The 17,036-nt window shown below is 38.6% G+C and overlaps 1 protein-coding gene across 4 annotated transcripts in view; it reads right to left on the minus strand.

Annotated features, from left to right (window-relative positions):
• Window positions 1-17,036, minus strand: part of INTU (inturned planar cell polarity protein) — a 98,392-nt gene that overhangs the window by 10,667 nt on the left and 70,689 nt on the right. For 2 of the 4 annotated variants that reach the window (XM_062199657.1, XM_062199654.1), the window contains exons 9-13: window positions 13,844-13,897; window positions 5,991-6,053; window positions 4,346-4,567; window positions 2,843-3,328; window positions 1,517-1,614 (exon numbers count right to left, since the gene is read on the minus strand). In XM_062199657.1, the coding sequence (XP_062055641.1) occupies window positions 1,517-1,614; window positions 2,843-3,328; window positions 4,346-4,567; window positions 5,991-6,053; window positions 13,844-13,897 (923 nt within the window). The remainder of the gene's footprint in view (window positions 1-1,516; window positions 1,615-2,842; window positions 3,329-4,345; window positions 4,568-5,990; window positions 6,054-13,843; window positions 13,898-17,036) is intronic. The other 2 variants (XM_062199655.1, XM_062199656.1) reach the window with 2 other exon arrangements.

Raw genomic sequence — 17,036 nt, forward strand, 5'->3', positions numbered from 1 at the left:
ATCAAGGAAATTCAAATCAAAACCACAATGAGGTTTCTCCTCACCCCAGTTAGAATGGCTTTCATATAGAAATCAACAAACAACAATTACTAGCAAGGATATGGGGGAAAAAGTACCTTAATCCACTGTTAGTGATAATGTAAACTGGTGTACCCACTGTGAAATATAGTATGGAGTATGGAGATGCCTCAGAAATCTTAATATAGACCTACCATATGATCCAGCCATCCCACTTCTGGGAATTTATCCAAACAAAAAGAAATCAGCCTATGAAAGAATTACCTGTACCCTCCCAAGTTCATTGCAGGTCAATTCACAATAGCTAAAATATGGAATGAACCCATATGTCCATCAACTAAAGACTGGATAAAGAAATTATGGTATATATTCACTACAGAGCACTACTCAGTTGTAAAGAAACAAAAAATGAAATCCTGTCTTTACAACAAATGGATGCACTGGAAACCCTTATACTTAATGAAATAAGACAGTCCCTAAAATCAGTTAGCATAGTTTTCTCTGATCATGGGTAACTAATAAGAGTACCTAAAATGTAATATACTGGAGTGAAATGAACACTTTGAGATTCGATGATCATTCACAGCCCTTGTCTCTTCTGTCGAAGAACAGCGTTTTTTTGTTTGTTTTTTTTTCCCCTTCATATTGTTTGTTGAACTCTTTACTTAGTGTAGGGTTAAGCTTATGAATAATTAGTATCTTTAAAATAGATCTTTGTAAAAATTAAGACTGGGAATAGAACAGGGAAGAAGAAGGGTTGGAGTGTAGATGGGAGGGAAGGTACGGTGGGAAGTATCACTATATTCCTGAATCTGTACATGTAAATACATGAAACTTATATAACTTAAATAAAAATTTTTTAAAAAGCTCAGGGAATATGAAAATATAAATTTATTTTGGTTCAACCAGTTTTAGAAATCACATATATAAGGGGTCACCAAACAGTTCATGGAAAATGCATGTTAAAAAACTATGTGATGATTTCAAAATCTTTCTGCAGCAAAATAAACTTTTTTTTTTTTTATTTGACAGGTATTGTTATAGACAGTGAGAGGGAGGGAGAGAGAGAGAGAGACATAGACAGAGACAGAGAAAAAGGTCTTCCTTCCGTTGGTTCGTTCCCCAAATGGCCACTATAGCCGGTGCTGCGCCGATCCAAAGCCAGGAACCAGGCGCTTCTTCCTGGTCTCCCAAGCGGGTGCAGGGGCCCAAGCACTTGGACCATCCTCCTCTGCCTTCCCGGGCCACAGCAGAGAGCAGGTCTGGAATAGGAGCAACCGGGACTACAACCTGGCACCCATATGGGATGCTGGCACCTCAGGCAGAGGATTAACCAAGTGAGCCATGGCACCGGCCCCTAAACTTATGTTTTAATTCCATTTTCCATGAACTTTTTGAAATAACTTTATATGTTATAGATTATACTTTTTTTTACTGTAAAACTTCCTTAAAGACAGAGAGATTAAATGAGGAAGAATATTATAATGAAGTTTCTTACTTCATTGTGTTATATATTTCCAATTCATTTTCTGAAAGATCCTTTTTCAAGTTTCCCAAATGAAATGGATTTGGAAGAGCAGACTTCTTCTTAGTGACCTGAAAAATACAGTTAAGTAGATTATATCTAAGAATGGGATATAACAGCAGAAAGAATTTATAAATTAAAATCCTTCTAAGAGAACAACTTTCTAGTTTGCAGTGCTTCCTTTAAATATTTTCAGTGGTAACTTGCACCCCCTAGCTTATCCTCAGCTAACAGGGATCCAGGGCCATGTCATGGGAAGGCACAGTGGTACTCTGAAAACCTCATACTTGCACCAAGGTGTCACCATTACCAGGTTCACACATGGGCATACCTGTCTCCATCCCTAGACTCTCTGTGCTCCTCAACATCAGGGGCTATGTTTTATTCATCTTTGTATCTTCTTTGTGCACCATAGCCCCTGGCACTTGGTAGGTGTTCAGTCAACATCTGTTGAATGGGTGACTCTTTAATTTAGTTTCTCTTAGGAGCTGTTTGTGGCTTTGTTACCCTGTTTCAGTGGGTACAGTACAGATATGAGTACTTCCTAAAAACATTCCACTTACAGCTCCAGGAGTGTTTGAAATTAGGAGACTGAATCTATGGTTATTTATGCCAGGCTACTCAGAATCTTGTATTTTATTTGTGCCCCTTCTCAGATTCCTCCTCTTTCTTCATGCCTTGTTAGCTATCCCCTCCATCTACCCAAATGACAAGTTTCAAAAATGTTTTAAAAGACAACAGCATCTGTAACATAAGTAAATATCTTAAATGTTTGATTATTTTGACAGTAATTTAGATATTCCATGGTATTTTCATTGGAAAAATCAAGAAAAATAAGCAATAAACTAGCTGAAAAATGAACATCTTTGAAATGTGGCTTAGTCACATTCAGTCTTCAAGGATGGAGGATTACACACACATTCTCCTTCTCAAAGTTCAGACTCTTTATTTCTCTTGAACATTTTATCAGCTGTTTACTCAGATCACCCCCTCATATACACCATGGCTAGAATGTTCTCTGTGATCAGTGTGAATAGAGAAGAAAGAAATGAACATGGAAAGCAGAATTAAAGAGTCCCCAACTTTTAAGAACTGTTAAATGAATGTCCTGGATGTCAAGAGGCTCCTGTCTCGCTTTCTTCTCTTTCTGGTTCTCAATCAGTGGTTTGCCATCAGGGACTACAAACAGCACCATTTCAAATGAGGAACAAGCTGCTATTTAAAAAATCCTCTTGTAATCACAAAATAAGGACTGGACAGACAGCTCAGCTCCTAGGATATACACACTTGAACACAGACCTTCAGGAAGGACCCGCTTTCTTCTGAACCATCAGTGCCCTGGGACTCTCTTTGCTTCCGTACTGCATCCGGTGTGGTATGAGGGCTAATGCCAATAACGCCTTCTCCACCTTCGCAACCATTGTCAGATCCTCCATTGCTCCGGGAAGGACTTGGCTTACGTGTCTTTAAGGAATAGTCACTAAAAAGGGATCTTCTGCAAGTTGGGGAGGTTGCTACTTTGGAAGCAACTTGTAGCCTACTGAGGATAGGTGAAGTGGTCAAAGTGTCTGCTTTTTCACGGGATCCCGCAAGGAACCAGTCAGCACAAGACAAACAGGGGCCTGAAGAAGATATGAGATGTTCATCGATGCGGGAATCTATTCCTTCCAGCTGCTGAAGGGTTGTTTTGACCTGATCCACATATATACAGTCCGGTCCAGGATTCCCAATAGCTTTGGATGCGCAGCCTCCTGCTTCTAATAGTACACATAACATATAATATTTCTATAGGAAAAAAATTATTAATACGTATTATGCTACTATGAAAATATCTGTATGTAATAGATATATAAAAACTTACAAATACTGAAGACATACAAACCCATGGTATAATCAAGTGATAACTGTTAAAAATTTCTCTCCAGGGGCCAGCGCCGTGGCTGACTTGATTAATCCTCCGCCTGTGGCGCCAGCATCCCATGGGCACTGGGTTCTAGTCCTGCTTGCTCCTCTTCCAGTCCAGCTCTCTGCTGTGGCCCGGGAGGGCAGTGGAGGATGGCCCAAGTGCTTGGGCCCCTGCACCCACATGGGAGACCAGGAAGAAGCACCTGGCTCCTGGCTTTGGATTGGCACAGCGCCGGCTGTAGCAGCCATTTGGGGAACGAACCAACGGAAGGAAGACCTTTCTCTCTGTCTCTCTATCTCTCACTGTCTCTAACTTTACCTATCAAATAATAAAAATATATATATATATAATAAATTCTCTCCTGCTTCCCTTCCTTGTTATTATCTGCATTTTTTATTATCAATATTTTTTATTCTAGTTTAAAACAATCTCAGAGTGCCTCCTTGTGATATACCAGTAACCTATGTTGACACATGGAATTCCCTAAGACGGCTTTCAAACAGCCTCAATTATTGGGCAGTCCTGTCATTTACAATTACGTATTTATACTTTTTCTGATTCTATATTACTTTTATGTCCCCTCCTATTTCCCAAAACAAGCTAAAAAAATAATATCATATAGAAAGAGGAACAAAAGACCTTAAGAACCTGCTATAATCTTTTCCCTAATTTTATTCATTATTTATTTATCTGCAAGCACTAACTTGATGGAAAAGAAAGGAAAAATAAACAGCATATAACATTTTCTAGAATATTGGTATCTGACATGCTCATAATATTAAGGGAGCATGTTTGTTTCTGTATTTATTTTAGACCATCAATAAATGGCAAACAAACAAACAAACAAACAAAAAACACCAAAAAAACTTACAAGAAAGAAACCCAAGTAAACTTACCAAGCCAATAATTAGCAAAAAATATCTCCCTTCAGGTTCCTGAAAGACTTCACTGTCTGAGTCTGAAGACGGGTGCAGGTGATATTGAGGAAACACTTCTCTCCATATTATCAACTGACCAATTCTCTGTTTTGCTGCTAAAGGCAGCAGGCAATAGTGCCGACAATATACAGCAATATCAATAAGATCATCCTTAGGCAAATGACTGCATATCAAATAACCCTTGAATTCAAAGAGCACAAAGAGCACAAGTCAACAGATGATACACAGCAATTATCCCATGATTGGCTTAAAATATTCATTTCAAATGGAGTAGGGATATAGCAAAAATAAATACTTTTCCCCCCAAGATTAACCAGAGATTAAATGACTTAATGGACCCAGCAAGCAGATGTTAGTGCAAAGCAAGATCATCTCCATGCAGCATACACCCAAGTGTTTCACAAAACTAGAAAAGAACTGAGTTCTGAGGATGGGAAGTGGAGAACCAGTGTCAGGGATAGAGAGACTTTTCACTGTGTACCCTTCTGTATTATCTTTTTCTGTTAGGTATGTATTGTATTTGTTTAAAGACAGTTTTTAGAAAATGAAAATACTTAAATGTATTTGATGCTTTATTTCTTTCTTATGGAAGTCAACTACTTAATGTTATAAAATTTGCTTATAAGATACATAGCTACTTCTGAAGAGGGGATCAAAAAACATTATTACAAGAGGGAATTAAGAAACTACTGGGCAGGCGCCATGGCTCAATAGGCTAATCCTCTGCCTTGCGGTGCCGGCACACAGGGTTCTAGCCCCAGTCGGGGCGCCGGATTCTGTCCCGGTTGCCACTCTTCCAGGCCAGCTCTCTGCTGTGGCCCGAGAGTGCAGTGGAGGGTGGCTCAAGTGCTTGGGCCCTGCATCCCATGGGAGACCAGGAGAAGCACCTGGCTCCTGGCTTCGGAATAGTGCAGTGCGCTGGCCGCGGTGGCCATTGGAGGGTGAACCAACGGCAAAAAGGAAGACCTTTCTCTCTGTCTCTCTCTCACTGTCCACTCTGTCAAAAAAAAAAAAAAAAAAAAAAAAGAAACTACTGTTTGGGGCCTGTGCTATGGCAGCCCAGTGGGTTAAGCTGCTACATGCAGTGCTAGCAACTCATATGGGTGCCAGTTCAAGTCCCACCTGCTCTGCTTCCAATCTAGCTCCCTGCTAATGTGCCTAGGAAGGCCCTAGAAGATGGCTCAAGTGCTGTGCCCCTGCTACTCTTGTGAGAGACCTGGAACAGCCCCAGCTGTTGTGGCCATCTGGACAATGAACCAGTGGATGGAAGATCTGTCTCTCTTTCTCTGTAACACTGCCTTTCCAATTAAAAAAAAAAAAACCCTTAAAAGAAATGAGTATCATTCTTATCATGTTTGGTTCTGTGAATACTGTTTCTCTTTTATACATTTACAAATGCTTACAATGCAATGAAACCATATATATTTATTATATTTCAAAATATGCAGTATAAGTCTTGTTTTATGATATTAATTTTATGGTACCTTCATTCAGAAGGAAAAATATTAATGTATTTCTTATGTTTGTAAAAGTTTGAGAAAATTCACCTAGGTCTGTTTATATGGCAGTTGGACATTTATAAACATTTCAAGCTTTGACATACCTTGTAAAATAGAGAAGATCCCAAAATTGTATACAGCCTCCTCATGTCATAGTAATCCTCAGACTGGGGGAAAAAAATCCACAGTGTATTTTGTGATTAGCAAAAATCCTAGTTAGCTACAATAATTAAAATAGAAATTATATTTTTTTAGTAACAGAACTTTTCATAGTGACTTCATTAGAAATCAATATGTAATTGTATTAGGGTAAAGTATAATATGAAGACATACTTATTTCACTAAGAACTACATTTTTGGTTCTTATAACACTGGTGATTATAGATATTTTAGACAGAACATATAAAGTTATTACTACATGAAGGATTTAAAAAAATAAATTTGTTAAGGCAAAAACTTACTATATATCAACTAAAATACCCAATACTACATAAACTGCTTTTGAAAGTATAAACTGGTACAATCTATTTGTGGGAATTTTCAGTGTATGCTAAAAAACAAAACAAAAAAACCTCAAAACATATATCCTGTGCCTAATTCCTGTTCTAGAAGTTTACAGAAATACTCAAACAAGAGAATCAAGACTTTTTATATAAAAGTTAATAGAATTGCTTGTCCTGTAAGACAAATTAAAGATAACATAAATTTCCACAATGGGAGAATGATCAATTGAATTAGACTAATATATTTTATTTTTTTAAGATTTATTTATTTGAAATTCAGAGCTACATGGAGAGAGGAGAGGCAGAGAGAGAAAGAGAGAGAGAGAGAGAGAGAGAGAGAGAGAGAGAGTTCTTCCATCCAATGGTTCACTCCTCAACTGGCTGCAACAGCTGGAGCTGTGCTGATCTGAAGCCAGGAGTTTCTTCCGGGTCTCACACATGCATGCAGGGGCCAAGGACTTGGGCCATCTTATACTGCTTTCCCAGGCCATAGCTAAGAGCTGAATGGGAAGTGGAGCAGCCGGGACTCAAAGTAGCGCCCATTAGGGAATGCTGGCACTGCAGGTGGCAGCTTTACCGGCTACGCCACAGCACCAGCCCCTAGACTAATATATTTTACCACAGAACACCATACAGATGTTTAAAAAATAAGGCTGATCCATATGAGCAGGCATAAATATTTTTAGGATATTGTACAGCAATATATGTTTTGTTAAACATAGCAGCCCTATATACAACTATAAATCGTGCAAATATGTGTTGGGAATTTATGTATACAATGGCACTTCAGAATATTAATGGAAAATAGAATTAAAAGATAAATTTAGGGAGGGTGTTTTGTTTAACAGTTAAGCACCTGTTAGGATGCCTGTATCTTTTTTTTTTTTTTTTTTTTTTTTTTTTGACAGGCAGAGTGGATAGTGAGAGAGAGAGACAGAGAGAAAGGTCTTCCTTTTTGCCGTTGGTTCACCCTCCAATGGCCGCCGCGGTAGGCGCGCTGCGGCCGGCGCACCGCGCTGGTCCGATGGCAGGAGCCAGGTGCTTCTCCTGGTCTCCCATGGGGTGCAGGGCCCAAGCACTTGGGCCATCCTCCACTGCACTCCCGGGCCACAGCAGAGAGCTGGCCTGGAAGAGGGGCAACCGGGACAGGATCGGTGCCCCGACCGGGACTAGAACCCGGTGTGCCGGCGCCGCAAGGCGGAGGATTAGCCTACTGAGCCGCGGCACCGGCAGGATGCCTGTATCTTTTATTAGAGAGCCTGAGGTCAACTCCCAGTTCTGGATCCTGATTCCAGCTTCCTGCTAATGCAGACCCTGGGAGATAGCAATGAAGACTCAAGTCGTTGGGTTCCTGCCACCCATGTGGATTAAGTTCCTGACTCCCAGCTCTGACTCCCTGGACAATGTGGGCATTTGGGGATTGAATCAGTTGACAGATGTGCCTCTCTGTATCTCAAATAAATTTTTTTTTTTAAATGAAGGTGGGGAGAGGCAGAACACCAGCATCCCAAATCAGAGTGTGAGTCTGAGTCTCAACTGCCATGCTTCTAATCTATCTTTCTGCTAAGATACCTGGAAAGGTGGCAGAAGATTGCCTAAGCACTCCCACATGGGTGGGAGACCAGGCTGCAGTTCCTGACTCCTGGCTTCAGCCTGGCCCAGATCTGGCTATCTGTAGTCATTTGGGGAGTGAAATAGAGAATGGAAGATCTCTGTATCTCTCCCTCTTTCTGTCTTTGTTGATCTGCTGTTCAAATAAATAAAACATTTTTAGAAAGAGATGTTTAGTTTGGTGCAAAAAACTGAAATCCATGCATATAAGAGGTTTTCAAAAAGCTCAAAAAGAAAAATGTTATTATCAAAAAACTGTACATGGACATCAAAGTGGGCACTAAAATGAACTTACCTTTTAATTCCATTTTCCATAAACTTTTTAAGTACTCTCTTATAGGAAAAGGTCCAGAGGATACATTCAAACTATATAAGCAGTTACACCTGGAGATGGAAGTGGAAGAGAGGGACGAGGGAGGACATTTGCTTTCAATAACCATGCTTGCATCTGCATACAATGTGCATGTATTACTTTTAAAATTAAGGGGCAGGCATTTGGCTCAGTGGTTAAGACACTGCTTGGGACGCTCATGTCCCAAATTAGTGACCATGGGTTCAAGTCCCAGCTCTGCTTCCAATTCCAGCTTCCTGATAATGCATATCCTAGGAGGCAGCAGGTAAGGGCTGAAGTACTTGGATCCTTTCCACCCTCATGGGAAACTGAGATGGAGTTCATTCCTCTTCGCTTCTTGGGCATTTGGGGAGTAAACTAGAGTATGAGATCTCTGCCTATGTGTGTCTCTCTGACTTTCAAATAAGATGAAAATATAAAAAAAAAAATTTTAAGAATATATAAAAATTTGGCCGACGCCGCGGCTCACTAAGCTAATCCTCCGCCTGCGGCGCCGGCACCCCAGGTTCTAGGCCAGGTTGGGGCACTGGATTCTGTCCCAGTTGCTCCTCTTCCAGTCTAGCTCTGCTGAGGCCCGGGAGGGCAATGGAGGATGGCCCAAGTCCTTGAACCCTGCACCCGCATGGGAGACCAGGAGGAACCACCTGGCTCCTGGCTTCAGATGGGTGCAGCGTGCCAGCTGTGGCAGCCATTTGGGGAGTGAACCAACAGAAGGAAGACCTTTCTCTCTGTCTCTCTCTCTAACTCTACCTGTCAAAAATATATATGTATATATGTGTATATATATATATATATATATATATAAATTTAAAAAAGAAACCTAGAGAAAATGAAAAACTATAAATGTATTGAGGAATTAAGATAAATCTACATAATGGAATACAATTCAGCAATAAAAAGGATTAAACTGCTGATATAGAAATGATTCTCAAATCCATTATGCTACGTGAAAGAAGTAGGACACAAAAAATTACCTACTGTATAATTCAACTTATGACATTATGGAAAAGGTACAATCATGAGGACAGAAAAGAGATCAGCAGTTGCCAGAGACTGGAGTTAGGGAGAGAGACAGACTATTTTTAAAAAATAATTTGCTGAGTGCAAATTATGTTAATCATAATATTTAATAGCTTAAAGAAAAAGAAGACAAAGTTAGGATATAAGATTAGATCTTAAATCTGGTTTCACATCCTATTAAGAATAGATGTTTACTTTCATTAAGGTAAAATTCACTATGAAATGTTCTGTGAGTTTTGACAAATGCATTCAGGTTTGTAAAGGTCACCAAAATCATCGGGATGTAGACTAGTTCCATCAACATTTCTCTTTACCTAGTTTTTTTTTTTTTTTTCCCTCTGAATAGTTTTCCATTGCCTGTATTTACCACAATTTTTAGGTTTACCTGTTGTTGGCAGACATTTGAGTTATCTGAGTTTTCTTTCTGTTTTTGGCTATTACACATAAAGCTGTATGAACAGTTGTATCCAGGTTTTCTATTACATATGCTTTAATTTCCCTTTGGCAGAAAAGACTAAATGGTAGAATCGTACAGTAGGTGTATGTTTAGACTATTAAGAAACTGCCAGACTGTTTTTCCTATGGTAAAACATCAGCTGCACCGTTTTCCATTCTCCATTTACCATTTTTTTTTATAATTGTGCTTTTGATATTGTATCTAAGGAATATTAATAGATATTTTTCTAGCTATACAAAATATTTTTAGCTCCATTGCTCATTAAAACAATGTTCTATAAAGACAAGGAGTAGATTTCTAATTAAACCTATTGGGTACAAGTTCCAAAACTCCAGATACTTTAACACATTATATCTAAACTGCTCCTAATGATTACTAACTATCTAAAGATACTCCACCAGAGAAAAAATTTATGACCTATAAAGAACTCACCATGGTTAAATTTTTATCATACTTACAAGCAAAATTCCCTTCCATTTGCTCTGGATCTTAGTTTAGACTCAGCCCTACAGCTAACAATTCTCTCTTCCACTTTCACCAGCCATCTTCTTGGAAAAGACCACGACTTCTACTTCCTCCCTTCCCATTTACTTTTTAGAAGAATTTTTATTACTAAAAACTTTAGCATATACAAAAAGAGAATAGTATAATTACCTCCTTCGTTACCTATTCATCACCCAACTTCAACTAAGACCAATTCCTGGCTCTCTGTTTTATCTATATCCCTCTCTCCTTTCACCTCCCCCTGATCTAAAACCAGATATATCATTTCATTTGTAAATACTTCAGAATATATCTCTAAATTGAAAAAAATCTTTAAAAAATACACAACCATAATACTATTATTATATCCCATGAATGATTCTCATCTAATATCTAGTCATTAGTGTTTACATTTCCTTGACTGTCTTACAGATGTATTTAAAAAGTTTATTTGAATCAGGATCCATGAAAGGCCATACGGTCCCAGCTGATGTTTTAATCTGGAAAACATCATGCTGAGTAAAATAAGCCAGTCCCAAAGGGACAAATATCATATGTTCTCCCTGATCTGTGACAACTAAGCACCTAAAAGGAAACCTGTAGAAGTGAAACTGACACTATGAGAAGCAATGAATTCATCAGCCCTTGAACTAACTATGGAAGAACAGCTTACTATTATATTTTTTAGTATTTTCTTTTTCAACTTAACACCATTAGATGAACTCTTTACTTAACACAGAATTATTCTTATGTGTTTAAATCCAATTGAAAATTGATCCCTGTTTAAAAAAAAAAAAAAGAGTAGGAATAAGAGAGGGAGGAGATGCATAGTTCAGCACATATTCCCTCAGACTTACCCCTAAGGGTCAAGCTAAAAACTTCCATGGGACTCCAAATCCCATTAAGTTGGCAGGTACTAATGCCATCTTTACTAGTTAAAATGATCAGTTTAAGTTCATAACTGATCAAAAAGATAGGATTAAGTGTCAAAGGGATCACATAAATAAGACCAAATGTCTGCTAATAATAACAGACTTAAAAAGGAGAGAGAATGATCCAACATGGGAAGCAGATGACACAGCAGACTCATAGAATGACAAATGCCCTAAACAGCACTCTAGACTCAGAATCAGCCCTTAAGGCAATTTGGATCCAGCTAAAAAGCCCCTGAGAGCATTTCAGGCATGGAAAGCCAAGACACTGTGGCAAAAAATGACCTGCATGGAAGATCTCTGTGAGTGAGATCCCAGTGGAAAGAAGGGGCCATCAGAGAGGGAAGTACCTTTCTCTGAAGGGAGGAGAGAACTCCCACTTTGACTATGACCTTGTCTAAATAAGATCGGAGCTGGCGAACTCAAAAGGCTTCCATAGCCTTGGCAGCTCATGACAAGAGTCTTGGGTGATCACTGACACCATAAACAAGAGTGTCAATTGTTAAATCAACAACAGGAGTCACTGTGTACTTGCTCCCCATGTAGGACCTCTGTCCTTAATGAGAGTTGTATCATGAGAATTAATGGTAAAACTAGTCTTCAAACACTGCTTTATACTTTGTGTTTCTGTGTGGGTGCAAACTGTTGAAATCTTTATTTAGTACAGAGTTGATCTTCTGTGTATAAAGATAATTAAAAATGAATTTTGGGGTCAGCACTGGTTAAAGCCCTGGCCTGAAGCACCAGCATCCCATATGGGTGCTGGTTCTAGTCCCGGCTGCTCCTCTTCTGATCCAGCTCTCTGCTAAGGCCTGGGATAGCCGTAGAAGATGGCCCAGGTCCTTGGGCCCCTGCACCCGTGTGGGAGACCTGGAAGAAGCTCCTGGCTTCAGATCAGCACAGCTCTGGCCGTTATGGCCATCTAGGGAGTGAACCAGCGGATAGAAGACCTCTCTCTCTGTCTCTACCTCTCTCTAACTCTTTCAAATAAATAAAGTAAATCTTTTTTTAAAAAAAAATGAATCTTAATGGGATGGGAGAGGGAGTAGGAGGTGGGATGGGAGTGGGAATGGAAGGGTGGGTATGGGGGGAAGAACCACTATGATCAAAAAGCTGCACCTATGAAATTTATATTTATTAAATAAAAGCTTTCTAAAAAAAAAAAATCCCTTGTTAACTGAGAGGTTCTCTTTTAACTTTTCTCCTTTCCTCTGCTGTCTTACTGCCGCTTCTCATTTGCTGCAGTGTTTCCCTGACTGAGTTGCGCTGCTTACAGTCTACCTTCCCCAAACGTAGTCATTGGTCATTTCCTTTCTTCACTGACACTTCTTATCAGTCAGCAGCTGGATCTGGAGACCTCATCAAACATATAATGGTTTGTGTGTTTCCATCAGCAACCACCTATGGCAGTTGCTTCCATTTCTATCAGCAACAGGATCTGGCATTCTTTTCATAGTATTAACAAGTATGGACGACTATAGCCCAATCCACTCATCTACTGGGTGGATTGTCAAATGGTACTATCTCAATTCTGTCATTCTTTCTTGACATACTATGGGCACTGCTTCCATAAAGAGAGACACCCCCTCATCACTATTTGATGACCGTAAATAAGCTGGTTCCCTAGCATTCTCCAAAGCTGATCAAAATGTTTCTTTCTTAGTATTATTATAAACTCAGAGACTTAAACATATGTGATGTGTTTCAGGCTGTTAACAGTTATTATCCCAATAGATGCTCAGGAGAACAGCCTCTTCCTATTACAACCCTAGTGATGTTTGAACACTTCCTGGATTTCTGATAAGACAACATGTTCCCAGGCTTATCTTACGTATTTTAAGGGACATATTGGCAATATAAGATATTAGTAAATATAAGATATTAATAAATTGCTACTGGGATGATCACTAACTCTAGACCTTCTTACTGAACAGTTACAAAACATAACTTTTAAAAGATTACAAACCATTACAGTACTTCTAGTTTGAATTAAGATCTATAGTGCTCTTACTAAATGTAATCAGTCACTACATCTAGGTTTCCTTTCTTCAGTAAGCCCATTTTTAATAATATCAATGAGATTATTCATTTTTAATCTCACAACTATAATATGTAACAAATATTTTCAACTGAGTAGAAAATGTTAAAGCAAGCAAAACAGATTTTGTTGGTATCAGAACAGAGGCCTAATGTTGTATGTTTCAAGATTATTGGGACTGGCACTGTGGGTAAAGCCACCACCTGCAGTGCCAGCATCCCATATGGGTGCTGGTTCCAGTCCCAGCTGCTCCGCTTCCAATCCAGCTCTCTGTTATGGCCTAGGAAAGCAGCAGAAGATGGCCTAAGTCCTTGGGCCCCTGCACCCGTGTGGGATACCTGGAAGAAGCTCCTGGCTCCTGGCTTTGGATCAGCACAGCTCTGGAAGATGGAAGACCTCTCTCTCTGCCTCTCCTCTCTCTGTGTAACTCTGACTTTCAAATAAATAAATAAATCTTAAAAAAAAAAGATTATTATACATCCACTTGGTAAATACTTAGAATGATGACTGATTTACAAAATTCAACATTGAGCATTTCCGAAAATTCATTTCTTCTCTTACCAGTTCTGCAAAATCTGCAGCCTCCAAGTCACTTAAAGCTGTGTCTAATTCCATCTGTATAAGAAAAAACAACAAGGAGTAACCCAAATATTTGATTTATATGTACTACTTTTTAGTAATGGTCATATAAAAAGGGCTTAATAAACTACTTGAAGAGTTACTTTCTCCTTTATATTATTTAAGAACTATCTAAACATAAAACATCTTATTTTTAAGCTATACAATACAAAGTTAATTTATTTAACATATGGGCATTTTCAACTAATCCTCAATTGTTGCAAAATGGCCTTCATCTTGTATTCAATGCAAAACAATTTATGAAATTTAAAAAAAGTGCTTGCTAGTTTTAAGCTGGAAAAAGTTTTTAACTCCTTAAATTCCTAGAGGAAAATGAAAAATCACTCTTATTGTAGCTAATTTATTTTGTGCTGCTTTTTCATTTCCTGTGTATTTCTCAATAGTTAAGATTCTTAGAAAATACCCACATTCTTCCCAACTCTCTCCTAGACACAAAGTTTTCTAAAAAAGGTTTGTCATTCTTTATTTGTAGATTAAAACATGAAGGCAGTGTTCCCCTGGAATCTGGCACAGTGTAAGTACCCCACAGAGTTATTAGAAAAAGTTTCTTGCTTAGGATTTAGCTTTTGTTTCTATGGAAATTGCCTGAACTCTTCCCTGAAGCACTCAAAATGTAAAAACAGAATAAATTTAACTTTGAACTTAATCTGTCATGCATATGCATATATCTATAAATTAAAAACTATTGGTAATTAAAGTTTGTAGTATACACACTATTTATCAGTAGGAATCCTGTTTTTGTTTTGCTTTATTTTTTCTTTAAAGGTCAAGGCACTCTCTGCTAGACTACAAACAGTGTCTCACTGAGATGACAAAAGCTTTTAAAACATTAGTCATGCCTTTCAATCCTTTTCACAGTATCACTTATTACTCATTTGTGACCTACATTTTTCTGCATCTAGCAAATACTTCATGTTCTGCTTTCTGTAGCTATCATTTATCTTGTGAAAAAACATTCAACAATGAGAAAATTACTGATGTGATTTTTGATTTCAGGAAATATTTAATAAGTTGCTATTCCTGTTACCAAACAAGAGTTCAATAGTATAAGAAAAATATAACTAAAATACAAGAGTTAAAATAACTGCTTTTTCATATTCCTTAGGAGAAAAAGTGAAATATATTTTAATTATTCCAATGTATCCTAGGAAATATTATTTTTTAAAAATCTAACAAAGGAAATTCTTCAACACCTGAGAAAGAAAGCTTAAGTGAAATTTCATCATATACTAAACTCAGAACAATTATACTTTTACCCAGTTAAAAATAATGATTTCTACTTAAAATTTACCAAGTACAAGTTACTTAGATTTCTTAAGACATTAAATTTCTTTCTATTTTCCCTCGGAAAATATATAGACAACACATCTTATAATTTTTTTTTTGACAGGCAGAGTTAGACAGTGAGAGAGAGAGACAGAGAGAAAGGTCTTCCTTTTCCATTGGTTCACCCCCCAAATGGCTGCCATGGCCGGCGTGCTACACCGATCGGAAGCCAGGAGCCTGGTGCTTCCTCCTGCTCTCCCATGTGGGTGCAGGGCCCAAGCACTTGGGCCATCCTCCACTGCACTCCCGGGCCATAGCAGAGAGCTGGACTGGAAGAGGAGCAACCGGGACAGAATCCGGCACCCCAACCAGGACTAGAACCCAGGGTGCTAGTGCTGCAGGCGGAGGATTAGCGCAGTGAGCAGTGGCACCGGCCAGCAATGACTTTTAAAATACAACACTAAAAGCATGAGCCATGAAAGAAATAATTGTTACGTTGGACTTCATTAAAGTTAAAAACTTCTGCTCTGTGACACATAATGTCAACAGAATGAGAAGACAAACCACAAACTGGAAGAAAATATTTGTAAAAGATGTTATCTGATAAAGGACTGTTTCCCAAATATACAAAGAACTTTTTTTTAAAGGACTTTTTATTTATTTATGACAGAGTTACAGACAGTGAGAGGAAGATAGAGAGAAAGATCCTCCATCGGTTGGTTCACCCCCTAAATGGCTGCAACAGCTGGAGCTGGGCCGATCTGAATCCGGGAGCTAGGAGCTTCCTCTGGGTCTCCCACGTGGGTGCAGGGGCTGAAGTACCTGGGCCATCCCCCACCACTTTCTCAGGACATATCAGAGCTGGATCGGAAGAGGAGTAGCCGGGACTAGAACTGGAGCCCATATGCAATGTTGGTGCTACAGGAGGAGGATTAACCTACTTCTGCCACAACACCAGCCCCACAAAAAACTCTTAAAATTCCACAATATGATCATAAACAACCCAATTTAAAATTGGCCAAAGACCTGAACAAACATTCACCAAAGAAGATAGAGATGGAAAGTAGCATACGAAATATGCTTATGTTATCAGGGAACAAGTTGAAACAATATACCCAATAGAATGGGCAAAATTCAGAACACTGAAAACACCAAATCCTTGTGAAGATTTGGAACAATAAGTTTCACTCCTTGCTATTGGGAATGCAGAAATGGTACAGCCACTTAGAGAACAGTTTGGCTATATCTTAGAAAACTAAATCTACTTTTACTATTCTATCCAACAATCAAGCTCCTTAGTATTGACTCAAAGGAGGTAAAAACTTATGTTGACACAAAAAAACCTGCACAAAGATATTTAGAACAGCTTATTCACATTTGTTAGAATTTAGAAACAACCAAGATGTCTTTCACTAGGAGAATAAATAAACTGTGATAAACTAGAAAAAATACTATTATTTAGCACTAAAAAAAGAAATAAGCTATCAAGCCATGTCACACAGAAGAACTTAAATTCATATTACTAAATAAAAGAGTCAGCCTGAAAAGGCTACATATGTAATCTTAACAACATGGCATTTTAGGAGAGGCAAAACCATGTAGACAGTAAAAAGATCAGTTGTTACAAAGGGCTGGCAGACAGTGAGAGACGGAGAGGAAAGACAGGCAGAACACAGAGGAGTTTTAGGGCAGTGGAAATTCTCTGTATGACACTATAATGGTGGGTACATGTCAAAATATATCTGTCCAGGTCCATTCACCTCCAAAGGTAGAACAAAATGCAAAGCATGGACTTTGGGTGCTTACGTACAACATGTCAATGTAGACTTCTCAATGTTAATAACTGTAC

This window comes from Lepus europaeus, chromosome 8 (assembly GCF_033115175.1).
Source record: "Lepus europaeus isolate LE1 chromosome 8, mLepTim1.pri, whole genome shotgun sequence".
Classification (NCBI taxonomy): Eukaryota; Metazoa; Chordata; class Mammalia; order Lagomorpha; family Leporidae; genus Lepus; species Lepus europaeus.